Source organism: Macrobrachium rosenbergii, chromosome 9 (assembly GCF_040412425.1).
Source record: "Macrobrachium rosenbergii isolate ZJJX-2024 chromosome 9, ASM4041242v1, whole genome shotgun sequence".
NCBI classification, from domain to species: domain Eukaryota; kingdom Metazoa; phylum Arthropoda; class Malacostraca; order Decapoda; family Palaemonidae; genus Macrobrachium; species Macrobrachium rosenbergii.
The window spans coordinates 57,423,821-57,438,111 of record NC_089749.1 but is presented as its reverse complement, the minus strand read 5'-3'; the positions used below and the strand labels follow the sequence as shown (position 1 = coordinate 57,438,111).

General features: G+C 39.0%; 1 protein-coding gene across 1 annotated transcript in view; it reads right to left on the bottom strand.

Moving 5' to 3' along the window:
• Positions 1-8,279, bottom strand: part of LOC136841999 (high mobility group nucleosome-binding domain-containing protein 5-like) — a 47,773-nt gene extending 39,494 nt beyond the window's left edge. Inside the window, exon 1 of the mRNA XM_067109401.1 lies at positions 8,236-8,279. Coding sequence (XP_066965502.1) covers positions 8,236-8,279 — 44 coding nt within the window. The remainder of the gene's footprint in view (positions 1-8,235) is intronic.
• Between the last annotated feature and the right edge of the window lie 6,012 nt (positions 8,280-14,291).

Genomic DNA, 14,291 nt, shown 5'->3' with positions numbered 1-14,291 from the left:
AATAACACTGGTTTACCTGTCAATTTGCGTACGTAACTCACCTGCCCACCACGACACGGGGAATACAAAATAAAACAAAACAAGTAAAAATGCGCCGAAGGTTCTTCGACGCAATCGAGTTTTCTCTACAGTGCATAATCAAGGCCACCGAAAGTAGATCTATCTTTTGGTGGCCTGTCCTATATCGTTGCCAATCGCACGATCATGGCAAATTTTAACATTAAATAAATAAAAACTACTGAGGGGGCTAGAGGGCTGCAATTTGGTATGTTTGATGATTGAAGGGTGGATTATGAACATACCAATTTGCAGCCCTCTGGCCTCAGTAGTTTTTAAGATCTGAGGGCGGACAGAAAAAGTGGGGACGGACAGACAAATCCGGCACAATAGTTTTCTTTAACAGAAAGCTAAAAAAATCGAAGGACGAAAGAATAACTACTTTGTCGACTTATTCCGTTGTTTTCTTCACCAATGATGTCAATGATATTATTGTACGCCCTTCAAAGACGACTCGCCTTACTATTTGGGTAAGAGCAAAAGGACCAAAATGGAGATCCCCCAAATCGTAACGATAACGGTGAAATGATGGTGGTGACTGGTGGTGTGGCTATGGAGGAAGGTGCTGACTGGTGCTGACTGGCGTCCGTGGGGGAAAGGTATTGCCTGGGACGACGAAAGGGTTGGCTACAAGAAGGAAAGTGAGGAGATCGTACTGACAAAGGAGCTCTAAAGTAAAAGTTAGTGGGTCCCAAGCCTTGATGGAATAGGAGGGTTGGGCGTATAACATAAGGCCTTATACTTGCAGTATGTCGTAGCCTTTTTATTATTATTATTGTTATTATTATTATTATTATTATTATTATTATTATTATTATTCAGTACATGAACCCCATTCATATGGAACAAACCCAGAGGGGCCATGGGCTTGAAATTCAAGCTTCCAAAGAATGTGGTGTTCCTTCGAAAGAAGTAACAGAAGGTAATGGGAAATACTTAGAGAAGAGGTCAGTTATTAGAAAAACAGATAAATTTTCAAATTAATAAGCAAATTAATAAATAAATAAATGGCACTGGGATTCGACCAGATAACTGGGATTCAGTCACATCATAATGATTAGATTTCAGTCATCTATACCGCAATTTATTATTGTTGGAACGGCTGCCTCCTTTTTTTGCGTCTTGCTAAGACATTCTGCACTGTTTCCAAGAAGTCTGTATTCTGTCATTTTATATGGCATTGAGCTTAAATTGCGTTTTATTTTTTTAATAATATAATAATAATAATAATAATAATATTTATTATTATTATTATTATTATTATTATTATTATTATTATTATTATTATTATTATTATTATAGAGGTGGAAAATGTCATGCTGATCGCTAAAGCGATAAAAGGGTGCTAACCTCTGTGGTGGAAAAAAAGTGGTGCCGACTGGTAAAAATGACAGATTGTGTTGAATGCTGAAGTGCGAAAGGTGGTGGTCACACTTTAGTGAAAAAAAAAAAAGTGGCTCTAGTTGATGAAGTGAAAAAAGTTTTGCTGACAACTAAAGTGAAAAAGTGGTGCTAATCTATAAAGTGACGAAGTTTGTGCTGAAAAATGAAGTGTGAAATTGGTGCTAATCGATGAAGTGACGAAGTTTGTGGTGAAAAATTAAGTGTGAAAGTGGCGCTAATCTCTGAGGGAGAGAATGTCTTGGTGACAGTTAAAGTGAAGAAGATTGTGCTGACCGCAGTGGTGAAAAATGTGGAGATAAATACTGAAGTGAAAGAGGTCGCACAGGCTGCTGAAATGAAATGAGTTGTGGCACTCACCAGGGACCGTTGGAGGAGAGCTGTCATAAAGTCAAAAGGAAATGGTAAGAAATTTCTGTTCGCTGTTCATTGTCCAGAAGTACACCCTAATCCTCTCACTCTCTTTTGCACCTTTGGGCGAGGTCCCGTGCTGGCATAAGGCTGGATTAATCAAAACCAACCAACCAACTAGAAGCTGTGAGAGGAAATCTTGAGATGAACTCCTCAAAATAGGAGTCACGGGGCCATACTTCTTATGGCTTGAATGAGGGGGGATTGTTGCTGAACAGGTGTCAGTGGAACGCTGTCATGTAAATTCTCTGGCCTTGTTAATTAATCTCAAAATGGAAGGGAAAATGAAAAAAATAAAGAAAAGATACTCATCTGGAATTGCACTGGAATGGAATGGAATGAACCGATGAGCTCATGCAGCGCAAAAAGGGAAATTGTGAGTAAAAAGGTTTGAAAGGTGTAACAGGAGGAAAACCTCGCAATTGCGCTGTGAAACAATTGTTAGGAGAGGGTTGCGGAAAGTAAGATGGAAGAAAGAGAATATGATCGGAGGTGCAGTAAAAGGAATGAAAGGGGTTGCAGCTAGAGACCAAAGGGACACTGCAAAGAACCCGCATGTCTTGCCTACAGTGCACCGCGTGAGGTGCACTGACGGCTCTGTCCTCCTTTGGGGGGAATTGCATTGAGAAACTAAAGACTTCAGCTTTTGAGGAGGCAGTACTGGATCGAAATAATAAAATAATAAAAATGAAGTAATAAAGTAACGATAATAAAAACAACAAATACAAACAAAGAGAAAATGTCCACTATCTTTTAATGGGATTGATACAGTTCACTGATGGATACATTACTAAGTGAGAAATTAAAACCGAAATAATTTTTAAAAAGTGGATTTACTCAAACCGGCGAGAGCAGACGCAGGTTATACTGAAAGAAATTTTGAAACGTAATTCCCGAAAATTTTGCTAAATTCTCAAGAACTGTCTTGCTATGTTACCGTTATGATTTGTCAGTGGAAGTAATTCCATTGTATATTAACGAAGCATAAAGGAAAATATGGGGGCTGCTTCCGACATTCAGCTATGTTGAACGTAGGAGTCTAGGAGACGCAATTTCTTTTTGTCGCATCATCTCTAGCGATCTAGCGAAATCGGGCTTTTTTTCTGGCACTTTCAGAATAATTATTTTCTTCGAAATTATAAATAGAAAATATAATTTTTATTGCATATTCATGTTTATAAACTTAATACACGACAGCTTAGCTTATTTTGCGGTAGCACTGCTGATTCACAGGCAGTGCAAAATATTTTTGCACACGCGTGTTTAAAGATGCAATTGGCAATGTAAATGACATGTCAAAAATAGGTAGGTCAGCTTTTCCAAGAGACATTTTGTCTGTGCATCGCTTGCGTAATTGGACCTTTAATCGGAATTTTTCCTGTCACCCGGACTGATAGGATGATGAAGAGTGAATAAGGAGTGAATGAAAGAACCAGTAGCGAGTTGATCATAAAAGCGCAAGATTGGAAATAGCTCGCAAAATTGTGACTGTTGGGAAGCTATAACAAATTCAGTATCAGTTCTCATGGTCTGTGTTATATATTGATATATTTAAAGCATTTTTCCTACCTGTAATTTGAAACAGCGTTTACAACACTATTGTGAAACAACGAGAAACCATCCTACATTCTCTTTATAAAGAGTCGACTGCAAATTTTTTGTAGAGAAAAATATACATATGAAAGAGGCCGAAAATGTGAAGGTACCAACCCAGAAATCTTTATTGTGAGCACACCTTTCGCAAAAGTAAACAACAAGAAGACAACGGTGGACGTGACAAATAAACAAGCCCATAAAAAAAAAAAAAAGGAACCTGGATACACGAGTCGCCGGCAGTCACCTTCTGGGAGCACCGGAAGAACTATATTGTGCGGTCAGCCGAGCGTGTCACCGCCTACTTCCGGGCCTACAGCAGAACATTTTGGTTCCTGAGTCCTGTGGCAACAAGGGCCAAGCTCTCTGTTATGCTTGTCAGCCTCTTCTGTCTGCATACCCCAGAACGGCCCTTCTGAAATCGCGTCGTAAAGGTCAGTTTTGGAAGGCTTCAGCATGTCCCCGACCTAGGAACACGAGAGTGCAATAATAGACCTTCCGTTGGGGAGGCGTAGTGTCCAAAATTCTAGGTTTCTGTTCTTCAGTGATTTTTGATGAGATGGGCCCTCTGGCTATGTTTTTTCCCCCCCGAGAGAAGAATGTCCAGGTCCCAAGGGAAACGTAGTCTGGATGCTACAAACTAGCCTCCTGTAATTACTGCAACCAATCCGATGGACATTAACCGATGCTGGACAAAAGGAGAATTCCACGGAGAGAGAGAGAGAGAGAGAGAGAGAGAGAGAGAGAGAGAGAGAGAGAGAGAGAGAGAGAGCTTCTAAGAAAAGATTAACATTCAAATCTCCCCTTTGGTGACCTGTTTGCTTTTATAAACTACGTAAGCAAGTTGCGTAAGTAGTTTTTTGTTTATAATTTCCGCTTGTGAAGTGATGCTTATGTTCGGTTTGTCTGCCTGTTTGTCTCTTAGCCAGATTAAGTGGGTATTCATGACTGGGTTTCAGTTAAAGTTTTATCAACTGAAACGAACCACCCTCCAAATGATTCTGCCATATTCCATCAAAATCCGGCCGTCTGTTCTCTTGAATGCAGACAAACAAAAGTTTAAACTAACATGTTTTTGCGGAAGTGTGCATGCATTGATGAATGTTGACAGTTTTCGTTATACAATTTGTCTTAATGTATTGTTGTTCTTCTGATATTTTTTTCTTAAAACGTTTGAGTACTCTGTTCTGTGCAAGCCTGGTTTCTAGTTTAATGGGTGGCTTCTTTTCACAAGAACTAATTCATTCAGTCAAACCATTATTAATAATGGAATTAAAAGGATTAGCACAGTCAGTTGGTCTAGATTGAGTTAGTTTGTATACCAGCACTGGAGTCTTTCTCCTAGAGCAGCCCTTATTACTTTGAAGATGTCTACTTCTTTATGCATGCCAGTGCATTCTGTTCCTCATGCCCACTCCTACAATGGTATTCCCAAGCTGGGTACTCCCAAATGACTTTGGGTCACACGAATAACATGATCTCACGATTAGGGCAACTGGTAGTGATGGTTGGCTTCAGTTCATAGATGGTCCGAAGGCCAAGAGAAAGAGAAGGTCTGCTCACTTCCCCCCAAATCCCCCATGTAGGCGGAGCTTTGTCTACCTCCTTATTACTTCAGCAGGTGAATTGCCGTAATGAGCAGGTACCTCTAAGATACGTCATCACCTACGTAGTTACCCCAGTTGGGAGGCGACTCCACCCAGTTGGGTAGACTTTGTCTCTCTTCGCCTTGGTTGGTCCAGGTTTAGATTAATCCCGTTTACGCCAACACGGCGTGAAAAGGATTAGGAGGCCTGGTTTGGCCCTCCGGATCATGGTCTACCAACAGACGTCGGCTCTCGAAAAGATTTAATTTGATTGAAATCCTGGAAAATGTTGGCTGACTCTGCCTTTTCAGTGACGTCACTTTTCATTTTCGACTGATAATTTGGCAACAGACTGATCATCCGGAAATGGGAGTGATATTATTCAACTAGAGACGAGGGAACACCAGAGATAAGAGAAAAACAGAGATATGTGTAATGCAGAGATAAGTGAAAGGCAGAGATAAGAGAAAAGCAGTGACAAGAGAAATAGTTCAGAAGGATGCAGTGACAAGAGAAGAGGAAAAATAAGAGAGAAGGAGAATGCCTACTAATAAAAAACAGAGATAGGAACAACTAGAGAAAGGAGAAAAGCAGAGAAAAGAGGAAAAGCTGAGACTAGAGAAAAGCAGAGTTAAGATAAATACAGAGACTAAAGATAAGAGAGAGAGGAAAAAAGCAAAGTCAAGGCAAGACAAAAAAAAAAAAAAAAAAAAAAACAGAGATAAAAGAAGAGTTTTTTCGAGGAAAAAAAAGTAGCGATAAGACTAGTTCAGACAAGATAAAAACAGTGGTAAGAGGAAAACTATAAGGCAAAATGAAACTGAAAAACTTCTGTCATAAATGGATCGTATTCAAGTGCATGACAAGAACCAGTGCATAGAGAACTGCACCTGAAGGATTAAATTACTACATAGCAAACAAACCCTAATAAGTATTTACAATAACACTTTATTCTAAAAAAAAAAAGGTGAATGTGACGTTTCCAGTTTTTTCTGCCTCCTGGACAAACTTGACATTCACTCTATAAGAAATGGTCGGTTATCCCCATGACAACGCCTCTGTCTAACAACTGGACCTTTCCAGTGGGGCTCCTTAGTGGGGAACGTGATTTTTGGGTGGGAAGAAAGATGAGAGAGAGAAAAAAACAGGGATATGAAGTAGCCTAACCATGCCCAGGGCATTGGGTTCTGCCTGACCAGAAGAATCTTGGGCGCAGGACTCCTTCAACCATAACTGACCTTAAAAGTACAGTTTCTTACTGAGTCCCCGCCTCAGTTTTAGGTGTGGAAGGGCAGGGGAGTCTTTCTGATGGGATAACCAAACATTTTCCAACGGAAATTATTATAAAAATGTTCGGAATCATATGAAAAACTCACAGAAAACAAATATTTCACGTATTTTGAGAAATTTTGGTTATTGATGAAAACTACAAAGGGAACTTCCCTCCTGCGACGCTCAGTTTTGACACAATGGAATGGACACTTTTCCAACAAATTATTAGGAAATGACTTCACATGAAGACCAGAAAAAAATGCACGACAAGGCTCTTAACGCACGAACGAACGAACAGTATTACATAGTCCATGAAAAAAAAATTATTAAAGGCCACATGACATAAATACTGCACGTGCGCTGCTGTGCAGTGACGTCGTGTCGTCCGTCACTCGGTATTGACGGAAAGATCTGCCGGGTATTGTTATGAACGGCAATCGAATATGTCATCCCGCTGTTATCAGAGTCAGAGTTTGAAACAGAAGAAAACTTTCAAATTTAATGGAAAACTCACAAAAAGTTTGCTTATTTCCGTGAGAAGAATCAGTGCAGCCGTTTATAAATAACCAAACCTTCGATATCAGTTGGTTGCGAAGCATAACCGGACGTCGAAGGAGGTTTCCTGTGAGACAGTAACCGTCACAGTCATGCTATTATTTTATTCAGATACAAAAGATATAAATAATGATAAGGAAACATTGGCACTCCGAGGTAATGACGTGGAAAATGTTATGTGCCTTACGAATTGAGGCTAATTCTCAAAGAAACTGCCCAAGAACGTCAGAGACAGTAGATTCAGCAAAGCTGTGCATTAGCTTTGTCAACACTTCATGGCATGACTCGGCGCTTACTATCCTGAAACGGAAGTTCTCAAGACTATTTATATAGAAGCAACAAAAGTCTGAATGGTTCTAAACTGTGCATTGTTGAAAAGGTTTTATAACATAGGCGAAAACTATATCAAGAAACCTAGAGGCAGGAAACAAATATATTCTAATTATATTGAATAGAAATTTTTAAAAAATATCTGGTTTTTTCCAGCTAGCTGTCTCACAGTGATGCGAAAAGAGAACTTTTTATGTTGCAGTGCTGTACCTTAATGGTTGGTTCATGGTTAAGAGTGAGCTGGTTTATATATAAGCCCATGCATGAAAAAAAAACACAAATTGGAGAATAAATATATAAATCCATATACAGTTTCAGAGCGTTATGCACCCTTTTTAGTGTATATGGTGGATTTCTCTTATCCAATTTGTGTGTGTGTTTTTTTTTAGTTTCAAAGTTCGATACTGATTTGTTATTAATAAGTCCATGCTGTATGGTGTGGTGAAGTTTGATATAGATCAGGAGGCCTGGTGTGTACCTCAGGACTCTTACAAGTAACAGATACTAACGTCATTATTCATTTTAAAAGAGTTTTGGTTACAGTGCAAAGTGGTCTATTTTCTTTGAGTAAGAAAACGGACAATTTTGTTCAACAAAGAAAATGTACCCTTTAATTTTATGGGATACGAAAAGGAAATGTTTAAATTCACCTCGATCATTCTCGTCGTAGGATCGTTCTCTGTAATTCGAACATTAAACATTTTTTAGAAAACCGTAAAACAGTGACCGTGATATCACTAATGTCAGGTTTGATTTTTTAAAAATTAAGATGAATATATGGGTAAAACTGTTATTTTCAAACCTCGAATCGAATAAGAATGTAAAACAATTTTTTATATAGTTTTCTGGTACGAATTTGCCGTATTTAACAATACATTTCCGATGAGAATGCTTAGTTAACCATTTAAAATATCCAGATTCTAACGCTCGTAGGGAACCACGTTGAGGAACTGTAGTTTTGGAGCGACGGAAAATTAAAATGTTCAAAATGCGTGGATGCATCCTTCTTAAATTAGGGGCCACTACCTACCTGCCGTGGGTAACCACGTGATGGGGAACACCTCCGCCCCCCATTCTTCCCAACATAACCTGAAAAGAGAAAACCTCCTGGCCGCCAAGCAAATATTTATGAATTTAAGAAAATATTTGATTGAATGGGGATATGAAATAGTTCATCCAGTAAATAGTGACACCATATTCGTGCATTTTATCACTAAAGATTTATCCAGCGACCCATTTCTCCTTCACTTCTTTCAAATGCAAAAACAGACAAGTAAAAAATGCACCGGTTTCTCCAGCGCAATCTAGTTTCCTGTACAGCCGTTAGAGCTTATAATCAAGGCCACCGAAAATAGATCTATCTTTCGGTGGTCTCGGTATAATGCTGTATGAGTCGCGACCCATAAAACTTAACCATGGGCCGGTGGCGGCCTATCCTATATCGTTGCCAGAAGCACGATTATGACTAACTTTAAACTTAAATAAAATAAAAACTGCTGAGGCTAGAGGGCTGCAATTTGGTATGTTTGATGATTGGAGGGTGGATGATCAACATACCAATTTGCAGCCCTCTAGCCTCAGTATTTAAGATCTGAGGGCGGACAGAAAAAGTGAGGACAGAAAAAAGTGCGGACGAACAGACAAAGCCGGCACAACAGTTTTCTTTTGCAGAAAACTAAAAAGGTACATGTCATAAAAAAAGTGTAAGTGCCTCTTCCTCCTGCACTAATTGTTGTTACTTCATAGAGTGAGTAACTCTGAATTAGGGTAGCTGATTGGGAAATATAGATATTTCACATTTATTTCCATCTTGGCATATTACGTCTGATTATCTTCCCATATACTCTCTGTTCAAATTATTCTTTCCTATGTCCTCATTATCATCCTTTACCTTCTCATTTAATTCTTCTCGTCTTTTTCCTCTACTTTCGTTCCTGATTATTCTTTCTCCGTTCCTCTTTCCTTTCCTCCCCTCTCGCCTCTTTTAAGTTTTCTGTAAAAGAAAACTATTGTGCCGGCTTTGTCTGTCCGTCCACACTTTATTCTGCCCGCACTGTTTTCTGTTTGCACTTTTTCTGTCCGCCCTCAGATCTTAAAAACTACTGAGGCTAGAGGGCTGCAAATTGGTGTGTTGATCTTCCACCCTCCAGTCATCAATCATATCAAATTGCAGCCCTCTGGCCTCAGTAGTTTTTATTTTATTTAAGGTTAAAGCTAGCCATAATCGTGCGATTGGCAACGATATAGGATAGGCCACCACCGGGCCTTGCTTAAAGTTTCATGGGCCACGGCTCATACAGCATTATACCGAAACCACCAAAAGATAGATCTATTATCGGTGGCCTTGATTATACACTGTACAGAAAACTCGATTGCGCCGAAGAAACTTCGGCGGATTTTTAAAAGTTTTATTTATTCGTCTAACCCTTTCTTTCTTTTCTCTCTCTCTCCCCATGTTTCCTGCTCTATTTTGCCTCCTTATTTACCTTCTCCCCATTTTACTTACTTTTTCCTTCTTTTCTGCAGTTCTTTTTCCCCCGGGCTTTTCGCATTTTCTTCTTTACTCTTCCTTTTCTCTCTCTTCCTTTCGTTCACCTCATTTCCTTATTTCTTCTTAAGGTTTCGTTATACATGTTCCTCACTTTTTTCACTTTTCCCTCAGTTCCTTCTTTTATTCGTCTGTATCCTCTTCCTCAGTCTCCTCTTCCATTTCCTCATTTAGCTCTCCAGTTTTATTGCTCCTCTCATTTCTCATCGTCTTTCCTCTTCCTTCCTCCATCTCTTCGTTTTTAATCTTTCCTCCGTAATTCCATATTTTCCTCATCTTTTTTAACCAACCCTCCTGTTCATTTTTCCTTCCTCTCTTCCTCAGTGTTGTTCTTTCCTCGCATCATTTTCCTCTTTTTCCTCCCCTCCTTCCTTTTCTTCCTCCTTTCCTGACTCTTCCTTTCTATCTCTGTCCTTCATCGTTGCCTCCTTTCCCTCCTCCTCCCAACTTTCTCTTCTTTCTCTGGTTTTTAATCTTATTTTTCTCTCATTTTCTCTTTCTTTTCGTCTCATTTCTCTTTTTCTCCCTACTGTTTCCTCCTCCTCCTCATTATTTTTCCATCTGTCTTTCCTCATCAGAAGAATGGCAGCAGGAAAAACTGTCCTTTACATTTTATCATCTTTTTCCTTTTATCCTCTTTAATTGTCTTTCCTACCTCCTCGTACTCCTTCCCTTTTTCCCTTCTTTGTCCTCTTTAGATTCCTCATCTGTTCCTCCTTCTTGCTCTTCTTACTCCCTCTCCTCTCCTTTTTCATCTCTTATCCCTTACCTTACCTTTCCTCACTCTCATCTTTATACCTCTCATCACTTCATTTTTGTTTACGTCTCTCCTTTCCTTTCTTTGCTGTCATCAGCCATCATATTTTTTTTTATCCTTTCTTCGCTTTCTTCCCTCGCACATTTACAAAATACATATGATCGCATTGTTGCAGTACTGCCCGTTTAATATTGCTTGTAGTATTGTTTACATATAAATATCTTAACTCAAATTATGAGTACATGCAGTGTACATATGTTTTTATGCAGAGAAGACTCTGTTTGCTTACTATGTCTCATAGTTTATGCTAGGTACAGTTGATAACATGATTTGAGTAGAGCATTATGTATGCTGTACTTCACACGATAATGTGACAATTTAAGTGGGTCTTTCTCCTCTAGATCGAGAACGGGATATGCTATATATCAGGTCCACAATAATATTCAGTGGTGAATTGTGTTGATTTTATAAAAACGTTACAAGAGCTTTCGAACCCTGTCCTGGGTTCATCTTCAGTGTGAAGATGAACCCAGGACAGGGTTCGAAAGCTCTTGTAACGTTTTTATAAAATCAACATAATTCACCACTGAATATTATTGTGAACCTGATATACAATGTAACAGTTATTAGACGATGGATTTAAAATGTAGCAAACTGGATCCAACTTAAAATAAATATTACCTTACAAAGAATATTACCATACACAGGAAAATGAAGAAGACTGCAACATTTGAAATATAAATTCGTATTTATGAAATCTTCGTATACATTATTTCTTACGGGAGTGATATCAGACATTTTGTCCTGTTGAAGAAAATTGAAATCAACAACTCACTCCTGTAGTCTAGCATTGATGTCAAAAGGTAAGTCTGAAGCCTCATTGTGAAAGCAATTGCGACAGAGCTTAAGGGAAGCTCACTGATTTCATTATTTCTTCGTATCATATTAAATGATTTCGCTACATTGCCGCATGACAAAGAAGAAGTATTCGGAATCCGTTGTGATTAAAATCTTCTAGTAGTATTTCCATCCTTAACTATGAATAAAACATTGGAAGTCTTACAGGGGCAACAGAAGATGACAAAGATAGAGGAAATGTCAGGTTTACTGTTATTAAAAGAGAATCAAGGAACTAGAAAGTTTCTTGCTGTAAAAGGTTAACCGAGCATAACAGCGTTAGATACGTTGCTCCATAACAGGGTTTAAAAACTGAACATCATCATACAGTCTCCATAGAAGGATGGTGTGCCATCTGTGCACCGCAATTGTTGCACTGTAGGCATTTCTAAAGGATTCTTGCAATGTCCTTTCGGTCCCTACCTACACCTGTCTTTTAACCCTTCACTATAGATCCATTCCCACTGCCTTTCTTCGATTTAGCTGTCCGATATCTCCAACCCCTTTTCACTGCATCAAGACACATCTACAAAATATAGATTAATATAGGACATATATGCAAGACTAAGTTGTAAAAAGACCAACTCAGAACTTCCGGTAAAGCAGGATGTGTACCTTCATAATGACGGAGCAAATGTCCAGTACGACGGAATAATGGTAAAGTGAACTTTCAGCCTGTGTTCACAGTAGTGAGTACTCATACACTCTCAGACATTTATCAGTGAATTGTAAAGTAAGAATGATTACATTTAAAGTTTTATTGCGGAGGCAACGTCTACGCTTGCAGAGAGAAAAAACTATCATTTGCATGTGCAAAGCAAAGATAAGAAAGGTGCAATATGTATGTTTGTGAGTCAGTACTCTGAATGACGGAATGTGAATTAGGACCGAGCCATGGAGAAGGACTGGACTTTGATTGATAACGACTGGCAAAGTCTCTTGATTCAATCATTTATAATCTGCCAGTTGGATGGTGCTAGAAGCTGTGTATGTGTAGTGGCTGAATGCGAGATGAAACTATCTGGTTTGAATCAATTTAATATCGAATCATCTACCTTATAGGTTGTGTGATACTATAACACCTCGAGGCCAGCATTTCCATTGGCAGATTCCGTCAAGTCTTCTTCAGGGCTTGCCAGCTCCACCTTCTTCATTTGCAGAAAGAAGGGCGACCATGTTTCTATTGTCTTTGGTGTTGTGGTGCAGTGGTTCCTCACTGGCATGTCTTAATATTTTTAGTGATTCAATAGGATTAGCATCTTCTGTAGTTCCTTAGTGAGGAGAGGGTTGGCCTACTTGATGGAGACAGGCTGGTCCCTTCTGAAAGATCCATGTGTTAAGAAAGCAAGCATCAAAGGCCTTTGTAATAATTAACAGATTCCAGAATCTCTCTCTCTCTCTCTCTGAAGTCCACAGTAAGAGGGCACAACAGGTGGCTACCCTCCATATTTCTTAGTCTTCTGTTGGCAATAACAGGGTAATATTCTCATAGTTGTTCCTTCCTCAACATGTTTTCCTTGTGCTGATTGTACTGGCGTAGAAACAAAAAGCATTGATTTTACAATAATTTTTTTTATTTTATTTAGGCGCTTGTTGGATGAGTATTCGGCCTCGCCAGGAGTTGGAAACTAGTGCTGGTGTTCCTTTCCTTGGTCCAAACATTTTGACAAGTGGCCTTTGATGAGGCTGAAACATTGAACATAGAGAAATTGATGAGAATTCTTGAAGCTGAAGATTGCTGCTAATGCTTCTTTGATGATTTGGCTGTATTTCCTTCAGATTTCCGCCATTGTTTTAGGTGCTTTGGCAGCTAGATGCTCAATGCTGTTGATGCAATGATTAACTAACTGTTTCTGAGCTGAGTGACGGAGGACATTTGTCAGATTCATCCAACCACCTCTGTCTCATGCTGTTTTCTTGGCAGATCCCCAAATTCGCCTTCATAATTTTAATCAACGCAGGTCTTGACTCTCCCACTTTTTTGGAAATGTGAGGTGTCTGTACAACAGCCTGTCTTACATTTGCTTCAGGCTGTAATCGAAGATGTCGTATGCAGCTCGACCAACTTGTCATCGGCTTATCATCACATATTGACCATTTGCGATGTCTCCTTTCATTGTATTGTAATGTTGTTTTCACTGAAGTCAATTTTCTCATGTGCATATAGTTCAGTATAGTGAGTTTGAATTTGCACGCTTACAAAAGTGGCGTGAGTACCCCCTTGGTGTAATCTTACTCCACATACAAGGAAATTCTCGTGCCTAGTAATGAATGTTAATTCTATTTGATACTTCGCTTTGTTTCACTTTGTTTGGTTTTATGTACAGCCCTCCACAGGGATGATTCCCTCTCTGGCGGGCCCTTGTACGTCTTCAGAATAGGGTGCTTCTTATATTTTATAATTGTCTTTTAGTGTATTAACGTCACAAGGTGATATTAGTCTTGGAAGAAGGGTACATAAAATTAGTATAGATTCCAAAGACTAATAACCATAACCAATTTATTTCAAGTTCGATTTATGATGTACCCTAAAAATGAAGTACATAAACTTACTCGTATCGTGAGAACTTAATGTCAGAATACGGATAATTATAATTTTGAAGTAACTGTGGTTCTCATATGATTATGAATAACATAAACTGTGTTGAGAACGTCGCATAGTACAAAAGTGTGCTCAGAACCAGTGTAACTGTAAATGTCATTATTATATCGAACTATAACCAGCAAGATGCAACTCCTGACATAACCCAGTTTTCCTAAAAGCTTTTGAGAAATAGCATTAGTTAAAAAAATCAGAGTATACCAAGTGGCAAATAGTAGCCTATACCAGGAACAGCTACGATTAAATGAGCATAGTCCGCCAGCGATGAAAAGAAAACGGAAT